Here is a 23,236-nt window from a genome sequence, read left to right on the forward strand (position 1 = left end):
TGTTCCCTACCACTTTTGATATCAAAACAAAAATGTATACACTACTACGATATAGTAACAAACAAATTTACAAAAAATAGTTGGATTTGATCTAATGAAAAATACGGTTATTAGTCCTTAATACTATGAATTAACTTTAATAAATATTTGTATTTTCTACAAATTTTGAAATAGATTCTATATTATCACAAACTTAGATGTGAGTGTCAATTTATCACGGACTCCGGCTTAATTCAGATGATGTTTAGGAATATTAGCTGGAATTTTATTGATCATATCATAAAGACTATTTTTATACCTACATCAAGGACTCGAGGCTTCTTTGGCTTTCAGATCATAATTGCGGAATTGCCTGTGTTTGAGAAGAGATCTTCTCCGAAAGCTTCTATGCGATATTCTGGTCTAAGCAGGGTGGTCTCATATGCCTGGATTGACATTGATGATATCTAGATATGAAGGATGGGTTGTAAAGATATAAATATACCGATGTGCGTATACCATATTGATCAGATGAAGTTGATGGGTTTGCAGTTTGCAAGGGAAGAATGATTGTATGAGAAGAGGGAATGTCAGCGAAGAACATTAGGGGTTCCCAGAATTATAATAACCCTCATTTGTAAGTAACGAAAATCAAAAGCCAAAACAAAATATGAGAGTTAATCAAACAAAAAAAGTAGAGAAAATTGAGATACTAATCAAACATAACAATTGAAATTCAAAATTGAGTGTATATAATATCATCATTGTGCACAAAGCCTCATTGAAGCATCAAAATCTTCTCCAACTACAATTAAAACAATACCATAAAGATAGCATAATCTACTACGACAAAAGTTAAAAAACAAACAATTGACATAGCAATCGTTGACAAACTTCTTAGTCAAAGAGACCGAAACCCATGTCCTGCAAAATAAATAAACAATTAGATAGGGAGATCAATTGCAGCATGTTGTAAACAAGGAAACTATATGCATCAAGAAAGTTTTACAAAGAATACAAGTATTGGCAACTCACATCATCAGACTCCTCCTTCTCTTCCACTTTCTCTTCTTTCTTAGACTCAGCAGCCGCAGCAGGTGCAGCACCACCTCCACCAGAAGGTGCGGAGACAGCAACTGCACCACCTCCTGATGGTACTGAAGCCAATTTCTCCCTTCCAGCGGCAATCAACTCAGTGATATCTTTGCCAGCAACTTGAGATAAGAGCAATTCGACTCTATCCTGATCGAACTCAGCTCCAACTGAAACAAAAATAGTATTAGAGCAAACACCAAATAAATACCTAAACCAATATATATACTTCAAATTCATAAGAGACACTTATTACTTGTTCATAAACAGGAAATGTCTAAAATATTAAGTCACCACAGCCCTCAACATAACAGACAACATCTCAGAAACATAGAATCATGAATAGTCATATGTGAAACACTACTAATAAGATGCATTGCATTAATAACAATGAATACTGGACAATATACAATAGCTAAAGACGCAAATGAACGTGGACACAGAAACACGATCTAGCAGACTATGAAGGCAATCGATTACAAAAATCTATAAAACTCAGAATACAACCTTCACAAGCCCTAGTAAGTAAAAACAATTCCATAACTCCAAGTGCATATATAGCCTAACCTAACCTAAATGAAAGATGCGCATAAATACTCATTCGACCAATTCAGTGAGGGAGTCTAAAATAACCTGAGCCGAGGATGTCGGAAATATCAGTGGCGGAGGGGGCAGAGTTGCCGCCCAACACAGCCAACAAGTAAGCAGCTACAACCTTCATATCTATCAAAAATCACAAACAAACTGAAAATTATTGGTGTTGGTATTGATTGCTAAGGAAGAAAAAGCATAAAAATTGAAACAAGAAACGGAGCCACGTATAATAGAATGAATTACTTGGAGATTTAGAGGACGGAGGCGTAGATCTGAAGAATTACTTTGCAGCTATGGTTTCGGAATACAGATAGTAGTATCATATATACTCCACATTCGTGTGTTAGGGTTTCGTTTTATTAGGCTTTCTTTTTGGGCCTTCGCTTTTCAAAGCCCTTCAAATTTGGATCTACCAATCATTTTCCCATTTTTTTTCCCTTTTTCCTGACAACTTCAATTTTCTGAATATCATTCAAAACTTGAATAGTTGGAACAAATCAATATTTTAAATTTTTAACGAACTGTGTTTTGCTTGGATAAATCAATCACTTCTATTTATGTTATGTTTTAAGATTAAATTAGGCAAAGACGAAAGAAGTACTTATATGGTACGGTTTGATAGTGTGTCTATGGTACAATCATACAAGATAAAATTATTGGTTAAATCTCTACTTAAATTAACGTCTAGAGAAATCCATTGCCTCCGATGTGAAGAATGACACAAAATTGGGTGTGGAAGAGAAGAAAGATGTACAATAATGTACTCCATGGTTTAAAGTTTGGAGTATACCCCAATATGTGATGAATTATACATAGGCACAACTTTAATGAAGTAACATTATATAATGATTTCATATAATGAGCCAATGAGGCATTTCTATACACAAGTAAAATATTGTCTCAAGATAGGCTACAATGAATGCTAAATTACATTTTTACACACAAGTGGATTCGACTTGTATTCATCTTGGTTTGGGTTTCTAAATATAGAATCCGAGTGATTTTCTTCAACTTTCATCTAGAGCTTACATTGGGATATAGAGATCACAACCATTTGACTTGTAAGATCCAAGACACACTTTCTTGGAGGAGCTGAAACTTCTGATCCACCGCCACATTCTGGAAAGTCTGCATTTTGTTGCAGAATTCAGCTGAATCTTCCTTGCAAACAAATGATCCCGCGCACGAGCAATGCTCGGCTAAATGTGCAGCTTTGATCTGATTGCACTTGAGGCACACTAGGTCTTGAAGGTGGTACAGCCTTTCCCTCTGCCGAATAATCTGGAGGAGAGCATTCTCAATCACTTCCCGGTCGTAAGCTTGACCACACTGAGCTACACCACAACGCCATTCCTGACCGATTAATCCCTTGTCACGGCACAGATCTAGATCCCTGCAGTCGTTGCAGTAACTGCATACATAATGCTGTGAATTAGAAATTTGTAGCATTAATGCTAATATCGAACATAAACTATCAAAGAACACAGAACATGCAATATTTGATCCTTATGTAGTTCTGCCTTCTATGAACATCAAGCACCATGACCTGATAATCAACAAACAACGTTTCTGAAGATAATATAAATAAGATGAGACTCCGGTCAGAACCATAGCCTTTTTACCTGCAAATGACATTTGGTAAAGTTAAAGATGTCCGTAGATTCTGAAATTCAGCCTCAGGAGCAAATTCCCTTACACGTACCAATTTCAGAAGATTCCTTCTCATGACCTGTCCAAAACCAAGAAAACAGATTACATAAACAAGACATCTTCGGTCTACAACAACCAAAGAATTACCAGAGGAGCTACATATGTGTATAACTCCTATGTGCCCTCAGCACGTACAAATATGTAAAGTAAGAATCGATTTATTTTGCTATATCGAAGCCTGATTATTTTCTGAACAGAATGTCCTTAGAGATAGACCTCTGTAGATTGGGAATTCATTTTTTCTAAAAGTCTAAAATGTCATTTCCAAAATGAAAACTGCCAGTAGCTAGGGACATGTAGCATTAATTTACCAATGCGCATGATGAATGGGATCAGTATAGAAGCAAAATACATAATGAATTTAGACTTTTGGCAGTTGAGAAAATGGATAATCTGTACCAGGATTTCATGCTGAACATTTTGGTCAAGTGCCAAAACTGCACAGACATACTTGATGAAATCTAGAGCGGCATCTCCCTTTTGGACATTGGTTGAAGAATGTGGACTTTCAGGAGGATCAATCTCAGACTGGTTCCTTCCTTTTATGTGAAGATGTGGATCACATACAATTTTGAGAAGTTTGTCTGTAAAGTCAGACGCAATCTGTAGAACACAGAATTTGATTATCAAGCAATAAATTTTAAACTGTTAGGATTTAGAGCATACTTCATATGAACTAAATATTAGTACCTTTTTCTTCAGGAACTCTGTTTTCTGTGATTCAAGAATCTCAGCCGTAGCAGCTGCGATTGATGGAGTGCACAGGTCTCCCATGCCAGATGCTCGTTTTGCTGCTTCTTCTTGAGCAAACTTCCATGGAAAATACAAAAATTCTGATACAATTAAGATAAAGTGATCCTGCACAAAAGACAAGCAGTTGATTAGGCAGTGCATGCAACGAGTATGCAGCTGATACTAATTCCGGAATTCATTTAGAAGCACAAAGGCAGTATCTTGCTAAACTAAACATCTATAGAATATTTTCATACGAATTGAGGTTCAGGGAACGGTATGGGTAGAATATTAGCTAAGGCCATTTTTCTTGTCTTGTTGTATCTTTGTCACACTGTTTGTGGCTAATATCTATTTCTTTGTTTTTCCTTCGGGGGCCTTTGAGTAAGCTTTGACGCAAAACAACCTTCTGAAGTAAAGAGGATAAAGGGACAATTTGATCTTAAAGAGATAAAGAAGTAATTAACTTTCACATGGATGATTAGCCTACCTGAGTTACTTTTGTCAAGTTTTCTGCTATGGCCCAGTTGGAGACGATTTCTACTTGAGAGTCAGTGCACACACTTTCTGCAACAGCACTTGTACATTCTTCTGTGGGTCTATCTTCTGATCTAGCTTGAATTCCACCATAGTTGTACTAAGGTTGAAAAAGAAGAGGTTGGCAATGTAAATAATGTATCAAAAGTACAGGGGAAAGGATAAAGCAAATAAAGTTTGTATAGGTGTCAGAAATTAGTAGTTCGTTGCTAGAATTATGTTTTTATTAAATTGACAATAAAGCCCTTTTGCGTGTTGGAAATGCTGGATGACACTTTCCAGGTACCTAATCACTTGGTGACATACAAATGCTTTAAACCATTGTACAAGTCTTGGCTCCATTAGAAGTATCTAGTTTTATCACTTATTTTAGAAGTGTATTGAAGTGCGAAGATGAGCTATAACAATTATACATATTATTCTCACATAACCTAAGACTACACTTAGCTGATCTCTATTCAGGTGAAATAATCTGTTAAGTGTAGAAAAAGAGAAAAACACTTCATAATCAAATCAATAATATCACAACGATCAATAAAAGCTGTATCATGATTTTACAACACTAAAATAGTCAATTTTGGTTCTCAACAAACTAAGAAGGGTTGTTTACCTGATCCATGAAGAGTAGGGAATGCCAAAACTGGAAAGGTTCAAGTTCAATCCACTCAAACAAGTCCCTGCTATAAAGGAAGTTTGAGATGACATGCACCACCCAAGAAAACAACCCATAAAAGTGGTCAAAATACAAAACCTGCCACCCAGCCACTTCCCTCCAACAAACATACTTGCATAAAGATAATAAATCACCAAAATGCATGTTGAGACGAACCTTGTCTGCAGAGTTTTAAGTACACTATCACAGTAAGCTTTTGCAGCAGATAGATCTGACTTTCCAGTATCAATTATAATTCTGCTGAAGCTTGCAAATACAATTGTTGCACCTAATTTGCGGAACTCTGCCAGAAGCAAAGCAAACACCTTTTGCATAACCTGGCAATGAAGATAACATCTATTTACTAAGTAGAAATTAATTAACACCTCATGAGATGGACAAACATGCTTTCATAAATTGAAGTATGTGAAATAGCATATATTCTCTCTTTTGAGTAGCAGAATCCAACAACTGAACTTAGATATCACTGGACTGGCAATGCAATATCCTTTGCAGCAAACATAAAGATCACTTAGTAGTAAAAACTGAAAACATCAATCAGCTTAACACTGTTGCTGAGAATAAAACATGAGATTGAAAAAAAAAACAATTTTAATGACATGAGCTGACTCAGATGCAACCCATCATATTTCTTTATCAATTGGAGAAGTAAGACTTATTTCCCAGTTAAAGAAGATCACCTTATGAAGCATGCGATGGAGAGCTGGGTCATGAAGTTTAGATATTGGACTGCAAATTGTGAAAGGAGGTTAGTAAAACAATATTATATGCACAGAAATAAACTTCAGTAAAAAACCTGCAAAGCCATCGGTAGAGATGCTGTAACACAGCATCTGCAAACACATTTCCTGATGTAACTGCATCAGCAAGGCATCTCTGGATTAATTGTTTCAGAGCACGAAATGCAGGAGCACAGGAAATTTCCTCATCGTAACAATATTGTTTCACTGTATTAGATGAAGATGAATTCATATCCTGATCGAAACCAAATAATGCTCCTCCTTCCATTTCATTCACTTGGTTACTTTTGAGAAGAGCATTGACAGTTAGGTGATGAATCTAAAACATAGAGACACGGATTACTTTAGTGGATAGAAGGGAAAACAGAAGAAAAGAGGGAGAATGAGATACGAGAATTATACCTTAAGCTCAACTGTAACTTTCCTATATGCACCAGGGTAAGTGAGGATAGGTTGATTGACCTGGTTACAGAGATCATTATAAACTCCCTGATTTCTAACAATGGAGCAAGTATTTTCCTGTGGCCACTGCCCAGTACAAAAAAATGCCAGGCCCAACAAAATATAACTCATTCTGAAGTCTATATTACTTACTTCATCTATAAAACACGGTACATCTTCAGTAGTGCCTCCCAAGTCTGGGAAGCCATTATCAGATATCCACAGAACCTGATGGACCAAATTCCATGCCAATGAAAACACGCCCAGGGTGAAATAGAGAGATTTCAGAAAAAGGGTCTAATTTCGCAAGCCTTTCGAAATGTAGGATTAAATTCGCTAACCTTATATATGGGATCGCGGCATGCAAATTTTTCGGAATAAGGGATTTTCGATTTTTATCTATTTTTTCTTATTTTTGCTCTTATAATATTTATAAATAGACTAAACTACCCCTAATATTTTACTCCAATTTTATTTTGGATTTCTGTGCACCTCCATTTATCCATTTTACGTCAGATTGCAGAACTCAGCAACTCCAATTATGTTTTAACAAAATCAGGCCATCCATAAAATCTTGAAAAATAGGAACTGGTAGGCAAATCACAAATCCAATTAGAGATTCAGTATAGCCCCACATTCACACAATCTTTCATCACATTCCACATTCAACCAACAGAGGAGAAGAGGCAGCAATGGCAACAACTCGAGAGAAATTGATGGGACTGTTGAAGGAGGAACTGGCGGCGTGAAGCACGCACAGCAGCAGCTAGGCGGGGACAGTGCAAGTTCAGCAAGAGCCTTGAGCGTGACCAACGGCGGCCTTGGGCGAGCTCAACTCAACCTCGATTTGGTCAGGGCCACAGTACAGCCAGTCGGTGGATTCGCGAGTCTGAAATGTTGGACGACGGTTGCATCGCAGTTAGGATTTGAGGGACAGAGGCAGAAAGTGATGGCTGGCGAATACAGAGAGGACGACGGCGCTGGCAGTAGCAGGCCGCAGCAGTGGCGATCCATCGGTATTTCAGGCGGACTGGCTATGGCGAAGATGAGAATAATCTAGGAGGAGGGTGGAGGCAGAAGGGGAGAAAGAGGATGAGGGTGGACTAGCGGGCCGTTGATTTTTAAGAATTTGGTGGAAATAAAATTATTGGGAGCAAGTATAAAAATTGGAGTAAAAATATTAGGGGTAATTTAGTCAATTTGTAAATATTATAAGAACACAAATAAGAAAAAAGAAGAAAAAATAGATGAAAAATCGAAAATCCCTTATTCCGAAAAATTTGCATGCCACGATCCCATATATCGAAATGTTAGCAAATTTAATCCTACATTTCGAAAGGCTTACGAAATTAGACCCTTTTTCCGAAATCTCTCGGGTGGAATATATAAGGACGCAAGTGGCTCATTACATCTTTTGAACTTTACTTAAGGTTGGAAGGAAAGTAAATCTTAACAAATAAAGAAAGTAAAAACCTGTTGCTGATCACGCAAAGCTCTTGAGAAAAAAATATCAGCAGTGTGTATGAGCCAGTCAACTTCAAAATTTCCTAACGGAACCTGTTTATATATGAATATCTTCATAAAAAAACTGGAAAATAATATACTAAAGTACAGCACATATCAAGTAATGAGTGCAGCAGCGTTTACATGGGCATATCGTGAAAGTGTAACTCTCTCATTCAACCATTGTGATGAAGCAGCACATCGTTGTAGTCCAATTTTTGCAGCAATTACTTGCCAACCAATAGCCTGATAACCAAAGAATCCAGCAATGTGTTAGTACTTGGTACAACAATAAACCAACACATAAATAAAACCCATAAACCTTAATGCAACATTCAGATTCACCTGATATTTGCTATCACGAGCATTGGAGGGTATGGTTACACAAGGAAAGTCTTCCAGTGGCCTAATGCCAAACTTCAATAACTGAATATTAGGGCACTCTATAACAGCGATTACAGGTCCATGATGCCGATGTCTGCCAAAGAAATTACACAGAGGGTATATGTCAAATCATACATGCCACATAATTAGTACTCCCTCTGTTCCGCCTTAACAGAGGCATTTCATTTTCTGCACTCATTTTAGAACCCATATTACTATTAGTGTTTAACAGTGGCCCTAGTGCTATAAGTTGTAAATAAATTGATGTATACATGTAATGAGTTTGGGAGAACTTTTCATAAATGGAAATGGGATAATTTTATGGGACGGACGGAAAAGGAAAGTGTCCTTATTTTTATGGGACGGAGGGAGTGTCAAATTACATCAAAGAAAAGTTCAGGAGAATATTAGAAAATTTAAAACCCAAATATACCGTTGGGTCAGTCATTTTTCAGTTTCAGTTCAGTTATACCAGTTTAGTTATACCGTTGGGTCAGTTAAATTTAGTCCACAGTTGGCTACCCGCCCAATTGGTGATAGGAGGAGTGACCCATTAGACTCTTTACATGCATGTGGGACATTATTATGTTATTTTTATTTCATTTGCCAACATCAACTAGGGAGCTGAGATTTTGTGAAGGACTAAAGTATGAGAGAGACCTGTATTCGGTTATCATCCTCTGCAAGTTTCCTTGAGCATCTTTGACATGCCCAACATAGTCAACCTACGAGAAAGTGCAAGAACATGATAAAACAATTAATATATTATTACGAAAAATGCATCAATAATCAAAATACCTTGAAAGCAATGTCTTCATTTGTAGTAGTTTGCGTGGATAATGCTTGGCTAGCTTCACGAAATTGTCTATCTAGCATTTGAGATGACAATTCCTTACTCTGGAAAGGACTGACTACCACAGCAGCTATTTGGCTTGATGCAGGAAAATATGCAACAAAAATGGCTCGGCTGTCACAGATGCTGAAGAAAATTGAATGCCAAAATATTTAGTATGATTTGATAGCAACGATATTACCTTAACTACAGAAAATCTAGTTTATTAACTAGGAAAATAACTTGTTTTTCAACAACACATGTACCTATGATACAAGTAGAAGAAATTATATGAATGCTCCAGATATGGGCACTCAGTTGTTGTCTTCATGTGCAATTCACTCAAACTCCAGCCATCTTGGAAGTTTCTTTTTTTTGCTGATTTATCCACTTTACAGACACAACCAATCTGAAGGATGGCATTAAACTCCGGCGGAATCTTGGTTTCATATATTCCCTGAGAAGTTTCACATTCTTATCATCATAAATTCATAATCTGAAAGTAAAATCCAGACTAGCTCATCTCTATGAGTGGGCAAATATGGTTATTGCAATTTTCATAGAGTTAACAAAGTTGCATAATTTCTGGTAATCCACCCTTATCAACCAAATTAAATGAGGCTTAATGTACAAGTCCTGAATCTCCAACCCCACCACAACTAGAGGAATGAGATAAAAAAAATAGCTCTACTGAAGCATGTGACTGATATTATGTTGTCATGACTGGAAGGGAAGTTCTCACCGTCTACTTTCTAGACAATGCTAAATTACACAAGGAGGAAATGGAAACAATTTCTACTTCTGCTATGAGGATATCATTACCATTGAGTGTTGGATGAAAAAGGTCGTCTAAGTTGGTAATGAAGCCATACAACAAACTTGAAGAGTAGATTTTAACAGAAAGTAAGGAATGATGTAACAGAAAGTTTACTGCAATGTGAAATGGGCCATACTATGAGACAACTGCAAGTATCACATCAAGACTACTTTAGTGTAATTGACTCCTTTAACTATGAACTCACTATATGATCCGCTGAAAATGTAAAATTTTATCTCCCTAAAGCAGTGAGTGTAGAAATGGGGAAATATGATGTTAGAGAAATTCATTAAGTCAAGAGACCTCAGAAGTTTCAAAGTGAAGACAAATTGTGCGTATTAATATTAGCATCTTGCACTGCAATTATCCAGACTAGTACTTGAAGAAGCTAGCAGCATATCACTCTGGGCCAGAAAAAAAAGATACCTCAACTTCAGGATCTGCAAGGTGAGCGGCTAATTTCTTGCTTTCGGTCCTAAATTGGTCTTCATCAATTATGACCTTTCAATAAAAATGCAACGTTAAACTGTAACTTGATTACTTAAAGGCTGGTTTCTGTGATTACAACAACTCATGTACACTTTAGAAGGTGTACCTCAATAAGGTTGTAGCTTTGGTGTCCGTGGGGAAGAATCTTGTTTACACGCCTTCCAGGGAATTCTTCTGTTACAGGGGCCTTAGAGTTGAGGTAGAATACTCTGGGAACTAATATGGGGATCTTACGCATTGCTCCTTCTACAACTACCCAAGCAAAAAATTGGCCATGCTGTCCACTTGGTTCGAGTTGAATGATCTGACAAAAAGAAGAATCACAGTCAGCTCTCTATGGAGGAAAATACAAAGCAACTGAAAATTTACAACACAAATTATTCTTAAAAAAATGCATCACCTGCCAATGGCAACGGGTGAGCGCTAAGTCATGCCTCTGGAAATAGGAATTCACCCCAACTCCACCTAGAGCATGTCTGTTATGTGCAGAGCCACTGGGAACCTCCACATCATTGACAAGGTTTAACCTGTGAAATTAAAAGTTAACAAACAAAAATTAACATTGAAATAACTAGAATTTAAGTATCCTATTATGAAAATGTTATAGAAACAATTATTTAAATGCAATAGATATGATGAAGAACACCGTTGGCGTTTCCTTTTTTCCCGAATCCCTCTCCACTTTCTCTTCTTTGACTCCAACCATCCTTGATAGTCGACAACTCTATCGATAGTCTCTTCAGGAGCCTTTTGCAATGGATGAGTAGACTGATTTTGTCCAGTTTGTTTATCATTTTGCTGCGTACTCCCCCCAAGACTATTCGTTTCAACTTGATGCTGTTTATTATGGATCATGTATGAATGAACAATAGGTTGAGGTCTCCCAGGAGGAGTTTTTCCAGATCTAAAGTCTTCCATGTCTGTAATATTCTGTACATCTATAGTGTCACCATTAGCATGAGGATAACCACTCAATCTCACAGCATCATCTTTTTCTTTTCGGTTGAAAATATCAACCAACTTCCGCTGGCGAAACTTGTCATCTTTTTCTTTAACTTTCTTGTGCAACCAATCAGGATGAATAACCCTTGGGACAGGGTTTGCAACCTGGCAATTATGAGATTGCAGTTCAGTAAAGGGAGAGGGGTATAAAAAGGGAATTAAGCTACCCAGACACAGTAACTTGCATGACCTTTTGCATGGCAGCTGGGATTGTGATAATTTTTTGAATAGCTGAACTAAGCCTTTGTTTGTAGTATGACCAATCAATGATTGACCGGATGCCAACATCTGATGAAACTTTGCACCACTTCTTCACATAAAACTTCATAATTTCTGTAATGCATTTTCATGCCAGCTAAGCACTTCTTTTTCTGTTGATATAAAATTAGAAAAAAAGAGCAAGAGAGAACTCTGTATAAATCAAACCTGGTTCAGTCTCAAAAATTGCAACAGGAACAGCACGTTCACTTACTGGGGTTCCCTGTTCAATGTGGTGTGTCAATAATCTTTTAAGCCAATAATGCTGTATCAAATTGCACTGGAACCAATTCTTGAGTGAATGCTTCTTTAAAATTAATCAGTATCTATCCAAAAGCACATTAGAATATTGTATTGCATTCAGAACAATTCCTGACTAAATGGCTAAATGCTATTCTTTTTATCCTTGCCAAAGAAGCTAAATTTATTGAAGAAAACAAGAATCAGGACTGGTGGTATTAATAGCCATCTCATAGTATTATGAATTGTATACCTTCGGTTCACAAGCAACAATATACTGACAGCGCAACCCTTTATCTTTAACCATAGCATCCCCAAGGAAATCAGCTAAGCGCTTTGCTGTGGTTACTGGGCATGACTTTTGTTGCCCATAATCTGCTAAGGACTTGCTCATTGTACTTGATTCTGATATATAATCAAGCAATTCACTATCTGTGACGTCCTCTCCTTGGTTCTGTAATTATAAGATATTTAAGATGATGAAATCTCATGGAAATGCAGCTAAGAGTTTTTAGTTATACAAGAAATGAAATACATAGATGCTGGTGAAGAGAGTCTGAATAAAAGCTACAGAATATCTTCGAGACAATACTTTGCTGTACTTGAAAAATACGTCAAACATACTCCAAAGTCCAAAGTACTTTTCAAAATTGCCTAATCTCAAAGGAAATGCATTCTACTATTCAGAGCAAGCTAAAACGTCTAAAAAAGAACGTAAGGTAACCATTCCAGTTTCTCCAATGGTGCGAGTTAGACTGAGATAAAACTGATAAGTAATCATATTGGCAATGGGATATTGCAGTCTTGCATATGTTAAAGGAAGTCAACATCAAACTAAGTAACATACATCAAGAAGGTCAAGCCAGCGATTTGCAACAGCAGCAACAGCTGAATAACACTCTTCTAAGGTTGACCCTCGAAGGAACTTATCAAAAAGCTCAGCCTACAAAAAACAAAAACAATTTAGATAATAAAAACCTAGGCACTAGAATACTGATAGGGATAAATTACCACAAAAGCATAAACATGGGTGATAGAAATAGGCAGAAAAATTTGTTAGTTCTTCAAATGTCACAGCATGGGGCACTGCCTGTTACAGAATTACCTGGAAAACTTTGATCAGTTTCAGCTCGCCTCTTCGCTTGATCTCAAAACCCTTGAGTTCAGCTAGGGTACCATCATCATTGAAAACTGCATACCGTTTCTTAATCAAAATCCCTTCCTCCTTGGAAGCTGGTATAATCATTGCCTATATGCATAAGATTACAGATGTTCTTCAGTAATCAGTAATATAAGAAAAGTTAACGGACAGTCACCGCCGAAAGCACAAATCTACAGCTGTCATGAATTTACTTGGCATCACCTTATATGGCCCATCCACCTCAAATTCAATTGAGCATTCACTATGCGTTGTATATGTCTTACTGAAAGGATCTTTTAGATTCTGCAAGAAGCAGTAGATGATTCTTGTGTTAGTAATATGACGTTTAATTCTCCTGCCCAACGTTAATGACAAACCATTTGGAAATTACAAAGTTACGTCGGAACTAACTGGAATACGAAGGGAAGGTTTATTTACTAACCTGGTATTGATCATTGGTGTTGTTTCTAGCCACATCCACATTTAGCATGACACATGGATATGAAATTGTCAGCTTCTTCTTTGAGTCTCTGATTATATATTACAAAAATGTGGTCAGCATATCTTCAAACAATACTAGCACATGAGAAAAATACTGGACATTATATCAAAACATAAAAGGCAGCCAAGCATTTCTGCTACAAAAACGCACTTTGTCTTGAATGTGAAGTTCTCTGGAAAAGATCCAGGTAGACAACACCATATACCATCAGTGTCTAACTCAAGAGGCCTCCCAATTCTTTCAACCAGTAAGCGTGCATTCTGAATTATTTTAGCTCCGGTATATGTAACAACCCCAGCCATTTCCATTGAATACCATCTTGCACCCCTGGCAAATTTAGAATTTCACCAAGACATTTAAGAACACATAAGATTTATATGAAAGATAGGACTTCAATAACATGGAAGTCTAACAACATACTTGCGCATAACATATCCATAGAAGGAGTTGAGAATGCACTTATGGGCAAGTTGCAGTGAATCATAAAGCACTACCATGTCCTGAAAAGTAATGCCATCAGAGTTAGTCTTACTTCCACAACAGCCTTACGTTATTGTAAACTGGACCAAGAGAGATTAATACTTGTGCTTCCTGGATTCTGATAGAGTTCCCACTGGCTTTTGCTTCTGACAACTTCCCCTTCCAAACTTTATTAAGCCCTTTGTATTCATACCTTCTATCTCGAAAGCTAAACCAAACAACAACAAAAAAGAGAACAATCTTGAGTATGGCCACTTGGCTTGAAATTTCCAACTTATGGTTAATAAGGATGTGAAAGCTCCTTTAAGGGTCCATATGAAATAGTGGATTGAAAGTGTCAAAAAGAATCATGACAATATTTTAGACACCTACCTGCGGACAGTGTCAACATAGAATGGGTTTTCACGCATGCAGATCCCTGCTTCTCGAACTTCGGTAATAGGTTTATCCAGTACCCTTTTATATGCCTAAAAGATGGAGAAAATACTAGTATAAACTCTATTTCAAGCACCTGCCGTTATAAATAAAGGGATGTGGGAAACGATATAGACATACCTTTTGGCAGTATTTTTTTAGTCGCTCCTTTAGTCTCACTTGTTGTTCTGCTTTAGGCAGGTCAAGGAAAGAGTTGGATAATTTTCCATTCATGCCATCAATAAACTCAGACTCAATTTGCCTCTTTATATGATAATAATCACTGTAGCAATATAATCAGCTGGATTGATTAAAAAATACTCACGGCAGTTTTTTGTTTAATTAACTAAATAATAGAGTAATACTAATCAAACCTTCTCTTTGCCATGTATGTCTCTCCACGCCAAACCCATTCAAGCGTCCTAAGGCAATTTTTTCCAGGACGATTAAAATCGCATGCAGTACATATTTCATCCGTGACTATTGAAGGTGGCTACAATTTGAGAATGAAGAAACATAAGCAAAACAGCATATTAAGCCAGATGTCATCTCGTAAAAGGGTCATATTATGGCTTACAAGTACATATCAGCCTAAATGAACTTTAATTAAATTATATGCTGACTATTGTTGCATGAATCCATCAAGTGGAAACTTTCCAGTGACTCTTGAGCATAGCACCCACACAGTCAAGTAGAGATCATATACTGTAATTATATTGCAATAAAATATTGGAGACTGCATTTATCAGACCGAAGCTTCAGGGCTTGGAAGCTTCGGAAATGGCTAATTGCCCCCATAAGGAACAGTACTACCTATTTGGTCATGGATCATGTTCAGATCATCAGATGCATGGACGGATCCAGAAATTCTCTATAGGTGGGGCAAAATTCTATACAAAGAGATTTTAAGGTTTTGAGGAGGGGCATTTATAAAGGTATTTCAAAAAAAATTAAAAATAGTGATCAAAATAGCACAAATAAATTTTTTTGAGGTGGGGCATTTGCCCCTTGTTGAGAGCATATAGATCCGTCCCTGAATTGATAGGATCAAGTTGAGATGAAAGGATCAAATCTGGTTTGATATGTGCATCTATGTTTTCTCCTTTGTGTATAATACTCTAAATTGCACTACAAAGTGAAGTTCATGATGAGAGATGTGATGTATGATTACCTGAAGCCTGTTTGTTAAAATGATGTTTGGATACATAGCAGCAACATCAAGATGATATATGAGAGGAAATTCTTCACATATTGGGTCATCTCGCAGTTTCACTAGCTGCACATAGAAGGAGAGAAACAAACAAAACTTAGTAAGTCACATGGATACAGGCTATGCATCTGTTACAAACTTGAATATGATAACAGATAAATAGAGATTTGAGGAGATTTAAACAAGCACATATTTGTCATACACACTAATAATACATGCATTTTACTACCCACGTGCACACAATATTCGTATTCAGGTTTGCATATACAACCCTCTCAATTTGCACTAATTTGATATTTTCTTCTACTAGATCATGCAAAACTTCCAAGGTATGTTTGTAAACATGGGGCAACATCTATTTTTTTATGAAGAAAAATAGATACAAGGTAATTCCAAATAATATTGAGGCTTTTGAACTTCCCCTTCAAAACCCCTTTTTTTTCTTTTTGCATGATCAAATATATTGTGTACGTAAAGGAATATGGAATATTCTGCCTGCACTGGGCTCTAAATAGCGACTAGCAAGGATTGACTAGTTCAGATGGTGATCAGAAAAAAAAAAAAAAAAAGAAAAGGGAGAAAAGGGTTACAGTTCTGATGATACGGTCAAAAAAAGAAAAATAGCTCAGATGAGATAAACTTCTCCCGTTGGATAAGATTAAATATAAGGATGAAGCAAAGGAAACAGTCTAATATCTGCACTTAACATAATGAGGTGATCAGAAGCATTCTTCACATGGACGGAAGAGATTATATTACCTTTTCCCAAATGGCATTCTTAACTTCATCATAATTTGTAACTGATTCCAGATCCATCTTTCCTTCCACTATGATAGCATATTGCAGGTCTCGGTCTAGATTGTCTATTAATTGCTGTAAGATAATTCATTCTTACTTCAGTAAGATACAAGGAAAATTTTCTTGCAGGTTACAAGCCTTTGCAGACTAAAAAATTTAGCACAGATCATCCAACAACAATAATCAACCTCCTAGCATGTTTTCCTACATTATATGTGTATAATGTATCACAACTTTCTAAATAGGAACAGTTAGCAGCCAAATCAGTTACTTTAATATTCAATCATATGTAGTATAAGATTTTGAAAGCATTCAACATGTGTAATATATTTTGATTTTTTTGACTTTGGGGTGGGGGGACTGTGGTGCTTGAACCCTAGACCTCTCTGTTATAAGACAGGAAGGACACATTCAACATATCTAAGATATAGTGTATGCTGAGGTATTTCCTCATTCAAAATATGCGAGAAAATGATGTTTACGATTCCATAATTGATGGTACTGATTGCCGTTCATGATATGCACCAGATAAAAGAATTGCACTGTTTCACTTAAGATTGCTACAAGTTTTGCTGACGACCTTCTAATAAACAGCTGCTGTAACAAAATAACACACACTCCATATTTTATTTAATAGGAGCTGAGATAGTTGATTACCTCATAAGCAGCTGGATCGAGTTTGAAACTTGTTGGAAGGTCAGATCTAAAAACTCCACTTTCTAGGCACTCCACATGGCCCCCAATGTATGTCTCGCTCTCAAGGAGTTGATTGTGGTAAAATTTCTCCGGATCAGATTGGTGCTTATTAGGACAGATAACATTTGCTTGGTATGCCTGCAAGAATAAAAAGGCAAAGAACTAAAAGGTATCACCATATGTAGTTTAAAAGAGGCCAACAGAGCTAAAATGGCTTATCTGATGTTTCCTGTTATGTGATTTCTTTTCCTTTACTCATTGGGTTAAATAACATTATAGAACATGGAGAAGCTAGAAGGCTCATAAGACAAATAATGCAAAGCATAAACCCAGTGAATGACCCACAGTTCCAACATAAAACATAATGTATAGCGCTTCAATGATTCACCTGAACCATGAGAAGCATTTCACAAAGTGTCCCACTTCCTTTTCTTAAAACTTCGTCTGGTGGCATGGGAATTATGGTTGCTAAGGAGAAAATAAAGGGGTGTACATATGTCATATATAGGAAGTAGGTAGAAACAGCATCAGAAACAGAATATGATGCCATCATCTGCAAAGTTACAACAATGTAAACCAAGGAGATGGTTAGTGGAGTATCAAACATGAAACATCATACTGAAAGCAGTAAAAGGTCAAGTAAAGATCATGATTGAGTTAAGCAGAAAGTAGAACTAATGAAATAAAGAACAGTTAGTTCATCCTGATACTTGTTTTCAGGATGGAAAAATGAGGGATCCTTGATTGTTAAATGCCTCCATTGTTATCTTGAGGGTGGAGGGAAAAATACACCAAATACCAATAGGCCAATATAAACAATGCCAGTGCCAGTTCTTCTAAGAAATTGAATGCAAAAAAGTTTAGTAACACTTCAAAGGTATCCATGAGAGTTTCATGTTATCCCAAGTCTCTAAGATATGTTTGACTGATAATGGTAGGAGTATAGGTGGATGAAGAGCGATAAGTCATAGAGATCAGAGACAACACCAAAAATAACAGAAAAGGACTAGAAAATAATATAATACTATAAATTAATAGAAAATGATTACTAGATAACACCTTTGAGAAACACATCAACAACGCATAGCTTGCACTGGAAAAACTCAAGTAAATTTATGGACACTTAAAACTGATAAACGTAACACTATTTATAAACCCAACTAAAGATTCCCACTTGGAATAAAATTCTAACAAAATAAAGATCATAAACATACTCAAACTAGGAAAATACAAGCTACTAACTAAAGACTCCTAAAAGATCAACTCAAAACAACTAAGGATGATAAACTAAACATAAATATCGACAATTATCTAAACTAATCCACAAATATGATCACCTCAGATCAACCAACTAATATGTGCAAAACCATGCCTTCACTGTTATTAACAACACATTTGCCTTGACAATGGTGGCTGTTGTTGACTAGAGATACTGAGATAATATATAATTTCTCTTTTTTATACCAGTTCCATACCAATTCTCTATTATAGAGCATGCCCGGAACAGATGGGAACCTGTTTTGAAACATGAAGTCCTATTTGTTGACTGGATTTATTTAAATCCGCTTTGTGTAATTCCCATTGAATCTTAACTTTGAGCATTAACAGTCAACCATATAGGTTCAAGGAATCACTGCCAATCAGTGGTTCACCTTTAACCCGAAGGGCATGAGACCTTTATGAAAGGAAGTTACCATTAAGCTGCTCAAGAGTTCTGTCTAATCGCTTAGTTGATTGCATGCACATGTATTGTGACTGAGTGTGTTGTCTAAATCAGCCTCCAGAACAGAAGAAGAAGGTTTCACCAAACATACTGCCTACTTCTGAAGTTGAACCTAGTAATTCTCCTCTATTTAAAGATGAGTCTAAGCTAGTTCTGATATTGTTTGTAAATTTATATAGCTCAAGCTGAAAAACAAGCTCTACCATCAATGATCTTCTCCAATTAATATTTTACAATAGTGTACATACCTGCGGCATTTCTTTTGCAAAGCGAACCATATCCTCAGGATTGACTTCTAAAGGATCGTAGCCCAATTTAGCTTTCGTAACAGACTGAAATATGAAGAGTTAAAATTATAATCTATATTCTAGACATATTATGGAAAGAAGATAAATCACATAAGTTACACGATTAAAATTCATCAGGGTCACATGAGTGCATTGTTTGAACTGGATAAACACGAGATGAAATCCTAGAACCATTTATGAGCACAGAAACAATGGAGAAGAGTCATTTTAACTATGCCTAGTTTAGAATCAGAACACTCGTATTTTTAGCTATTCCATGTCTGAAAAGAATCCTATGGCTGACACCATTATGTTATAAAAAGGAAAATAAGGGAATAAAACAATAGTTCAGTAGTTAAAAGCTGGAAGAGAATGACCTCTGCAAGGTAGGTAACTAAAAGCTAGAGGGAAAATAAAAATTATAAATGTATTAGATGGAAAATCATACAAAAATAGGAAATTAAAAGCAAGAGGGAAGAATCTAAAACCAGAAGTTGAATAAAGTAGTTGCACCTTTAAGCCTTGGCTGCCTTGAGGTAGATAACTATCACGTTTAACCCAAGCAAAACAATCCAGATGGCAAGCAAATTTGGCACGACATTCACCTTGAACTTTGTCACATCGAAATCCAAGTTCCTGCAGTTCATAAGTTACAAGAGATCCAGAGAAACAAGACTATATACAGCTTGGATTTTTGGTAAAGGGAAAATGAGCTTGCGAATAAATGGATGCAATAGCTACCAAGATTACGCAAACAAGCTACTAAAATAATAGATGTCGGTACTTGAATTTTATAGAACAGAAAATAAGTGATTTTCAGTTGTTCATGAGTACCAGTTAAACCTTTAGAGAAAAGGAAATTTGGAATGCAAACACAGTACGACAGTAGTCAGTGATTTCTAATTTAATTATCTCCACAATCACGAAAGTAAGAGGACATAATGCAATATCATGCAACAGAAATATAGAGCTTCAAAGCGATACAAAATTCAGCATCCTATATTAATGATCCAATGTGTCAGTGGAAAAGTTTGATGACAGAATACTCTAAAAATGGAAAAACTATAGAAGTTTCATGTGGCTAGGCAGTGATACATCAGTGGAAAAGACTGATGACAGAATCTTCTGAAAACAGAAAAACTTAAGAAGTTTAATGTGGCTAGCAGTGACACATACTTCATTCATGTTGTAACCATGATGGGCTGCTCTGGTCTCCAGGAATGGCCAATCAAAAAAGTCTCCGTTGTATGTCACGTATATACCAGGCTTTACATCTTGCATATGAGCAAACCACAAGCTAAGTAGTCCTTTCTGCAATAATTCCCAGAGTCATAGATAATTAAAAAATATATACGTTTCAGATGTATAATAATATGTCATAAGCCATTAATACCTCATCTTTAACATTTTTCACTTTGAAGCAACCTTCGAACTCTGGTTTGGGAGTGTACTCCAAATCCTCTATATCCTCCCCTACACACTGCAATGATTTGCAAATATAACTAATTGTCAGTTATAGCACATTCACATAAATTAATCACCTAACAAGCTAACTTGCGTAAAACGTGTTTTATCTTCATAAACTAAAACACTGCACTTGGACTAGGCTAAATTGTCGAAATGAGATCTTTGATCTAGTAGAGCAAGTTTGATGGTACTGCTAAAGAAATCACATTATAGATATCCCAGAGATCAGGCTTACCTAATTTTAGTAATAGAAACAGTAAATACCATCACTCACTCTTAAACAACAAGATCAAGATAATAATCTAGTTCATTTGAACTTCTTGTGAACCAGTTTTCATCTCTTATAGAAGTTGGGTACTTTTATATGAAATGCCAATACAGAATGGAGTTTGGTTTTAAAATCCTTCCCAAAACCTTTTTTCAATTAATAAGATTTTAATATCCACATTTCCCTCGGTCAACCTCCAAATAAAAAAGGGAAGAGGGGAAATGGGGGCAACTATCATCCTTAACCTAAGATAAGCCATGAAAAACATGGATGTAAATAATTTAGGTCTGGTCATATATACCTCTCTATTAATGATGAGGTACCCTTGGCCATCAATCATGTACGAAATCATCATGATTGAATCATATTCTGCATCTGGAAATTTTAACGGCAGCTTTGTAGTCTCAATATCAAAAGCACAGACATGAACTTCTGCACGTTGCAACAGATCTGGTCTCCTTTCCACTGTAACCCCAGTGCTGGATACACTTACATCATACCACTGTCCACACCTTATATCTGAATTATGTGAACTCAAGAATGTATTATGTGGGATATTTGTATGTGAATTCACATAGAGAATAAGAGAGAAAATCACACATGTATACAGAATTACCTTTGTCAATTGCAAAGCGAACATGATAGGGTACATCAAATTCACGTAGATCATTGATACAATCTATGAAATCTTGGAGCCGTTGTTTGCTGCTCAATCAAAACATCTGCAGATTCAGAGAGTGCTCATTGTTATGAATTTATCAAAAGAAGATAGGCATTACCTTTTCCCTGCCAATATGGACTCATATGCATCCTCGGCGTCCATCTTTGCTTTGTTTCTTTCAACAACATGAACAAGATCTTTCTTGACTTGCATTAGTTGTTGTACAGTATCAAAAGATATCTTTAAATAGCACTTGTGCAGACCAGACAGATGATTTTTCTGTGACAATTGGAGTACTTCAGTACATAGTAATTTCAGTATGTATTTATGCATACTCAAGCTCATGTGCATAAAAAAGGTTATTTAATAACAGCGTAGGAAAATAAACATGTTTAACTAATGAAGATAAGGTAACAGGTAACTACAATTGAGCACCTAATATAATGGGAGAACAAGATAAGATGAGTTAACATCAGTGAAAATATAATAGCGGTCGTTTTTTACTTACAAGATTAAGATCTTCTTTCTCTACAATTTCAATATCTGCAATTTGGCCCTCATATCGCCTTCTCAAATATGCCTCAACATCGGTTTCCATTTTTTCCTACAACAACATTATTGAAAACCCCATCATTTTGTAGTCTATATAGGAGAGTTGCTCTACATAGAAATTTATTTGTAGCATTCGAAGTGTGTAATGCCTTACCTTGGTGGCAGCATAAAAATAAGGTCGAAACTTATATTTCGCCTTAAACATTGAACCATCCTGCACCAAAAACATTCAACATATATCAAAATGCGGATGACAAACAACCAAATTCTCTTCCAAACTAAATACTGTCTTAAAAATTAAACTTTTACCTGGCAGACAAAGTACAAATCGACGCAACTGTGCACCTTATTAGTTTCCCGGTCCTCCCAAGACGACTACATCGACGAACCACATCAAATTATAAAAAATGGAATCGAATCAATCAAAAATGCATGTCGATTGAATTAAAGCGATGATAAATTGGGGGAGATGGAGGAGGATGCTCACAGAGGCGAAAGTAAGTAGCCAGCCGAGACGCGTATCGCCTTCGGTGAAGAGATCAAATCCGAGCTTGGATTCAAGCTGCTCCTCCGCATTTAGAATCAGCTGCTGCTTCTTTGAAATACGAGAATCCCACCGATCTTTGCGCCTATTGTCGCTGCCATTCATCGTCTTTATAGGAAACTCGTAAAACTCAACAGGAAAATTAATCAAGTAAATTAAAAGTGTGGAAACAAAATGTAAGAGGTAGAAGATGAAGATGGATTAGCAGAAAGAGAAGTTGAAAGCAGGATAATAGAGTGAAGTGAGAGATGCGCCGCGACAGTGAGGGCAGAGGATCTGTTTCCCGCGCTCGACTTTGGGCTTTTGAATTGACGGGATTGCCCCTATTCGATTTTGGTAATAACTGCGATCATCTCCAAATCAATTTATATTATCAAAATAGAAAAAGGAAAGGAAGAAAAATTAAAATATGGAGTAGAAAACTTACAGAAAAAACTTGAGACTGAAAAGCTGCGGTGTGAAAGAGGAAG

At 36.4% G+C, this 23,236-nt stretch overlaps 2 protein-coding genes across 4 annotated transcripts; both read right to left on the reverse strand.

Moving 5' to 3' along the window:
- Positions 1–708: 708 nt before the first annotated feature.
- LOC125211201 (60S acidic ribosomal protein P2A-like) lies at positions 709–2,028 on the reverse strand. Of its 2 annotated transcripts, none has more exons than XM_048110916.1 (4): positions 1,909–2,028; positions 1,705–1,794; positions 1,015–1,241; positions 709–903 (listed from the first exon to the last, which is right to left on the reverse strand). In XM_048110916.1, exons 2-4 carry the CDS (start codon positions 1,790–1,792, stop codon positions 877–879), a joined length of 342 nt encoding a protein of 113 aa, XP_047966873.1. In that variant the 5' UTR covers positions 1,793–1,794; positions 1,909–2,028; the 3' UTR covers positions 709–876. The 2 variants fall into 2 exon arrangements, with proteins under 2 accessions (XP_047966873.1, XP_047966874.1); XM_048110917.1 differs by having other exon boundaries at positions 1,705–1,815; positions 1,909–2,020.
- Positions 2,029–2,452: 424 nt separating this feature from the next.
- LOC125215525 (DNA polymerase epsilon catalytic subunit A-like) lies at positions 2,453–23,068 on the reverse strand. Of its 2 annotated transcripts, none has more exons than XM_048116967.1 (49): positions 22,710–23,068; positions 22,532–22,597; positions 22,377–22,436; positions 22,179–22,274; positions 21,789–21,949; positions 21,626–21,714; positions 21,311–21,528; positions 20,668–20,754; positions 20,451–20,585; positions 19,788–19,910; positions 19,236–19,319; positions 17,653–17,817; positions 17,226–17,402; positions 16,530–16,643; positions 15,732–15,836; positions 14,935–15,053; positions 14,702–14,843; positions 14,519–14,613; positions 14,249–14,354; positions 14,087–14,166; positions 13,817–13,993; positions 13,607–13,694; positions 13,387–13,467; positions 13,129–13,272; positions 12,871–12,966; positions 12,277–12,477; positions 11,952–12,006; positions 11,716–11,858; positions 11,170–11,630; positions 10,924–11,050; positions 10,630–10,827; positions 10,461–10,535; positions 9,484–9,674; positions 9,184–9,364; positions 9,046–9,110; positions 8,347–8,479; positions 8,146–8,247; positions 7,972–8,055; positions 6,652–6,726; positions 6,460–6,519; positions 6,114–6,376; positions 5,998–6,046; positions 5,474–5,634; positions 5,255–5,324; positions 4,598–4,744; positions 4,066–4,233; positions 3,775–3,978; positions 3,288–3,394; positions 2,453–3,076 (listed from the first exon to the last, which is right to left on the reverse strand). In XM_048116967.1, the coding sequence occupies exons 1-49, from the start codon at positions 22,869–22,871 to the stop codon at positions 2,710–2,712; spliced, it is 6,657 nt and encodes a 2,218-aa protein (XP_047972924.1). In that variant the 5' UTR covers positions 22,872–23,068; the 3' UTR covers positions 2,453–2,709. The 2 variants fall into 2 exon arrangements, with proteins under 2 accessions (XP_047972924.1, XP_047972925.1); XM_048116968.1 differs by having other exon boundaries at positions 5,255–5,321; positions 22,710–23,067.
- Positions 23,069–23,236: the final 168 nt, after the last annotated feature.

Source organism: Salvia hispanica, chromosome 3 (assembly GCF_023119035.1).
Source record: "Salvia hispanica cultivar TCC Black 2014 chromosome 3, UniMelb_Shisp_WGS_1.0, whole genome shotgun sequence".
Lineage (NCBI taxonomy): Eukaryota > Viridiplantae > Streptophyta > Magnoliopsida > Lamiales > Lamiaceae > Salvia > Salvia hispanica.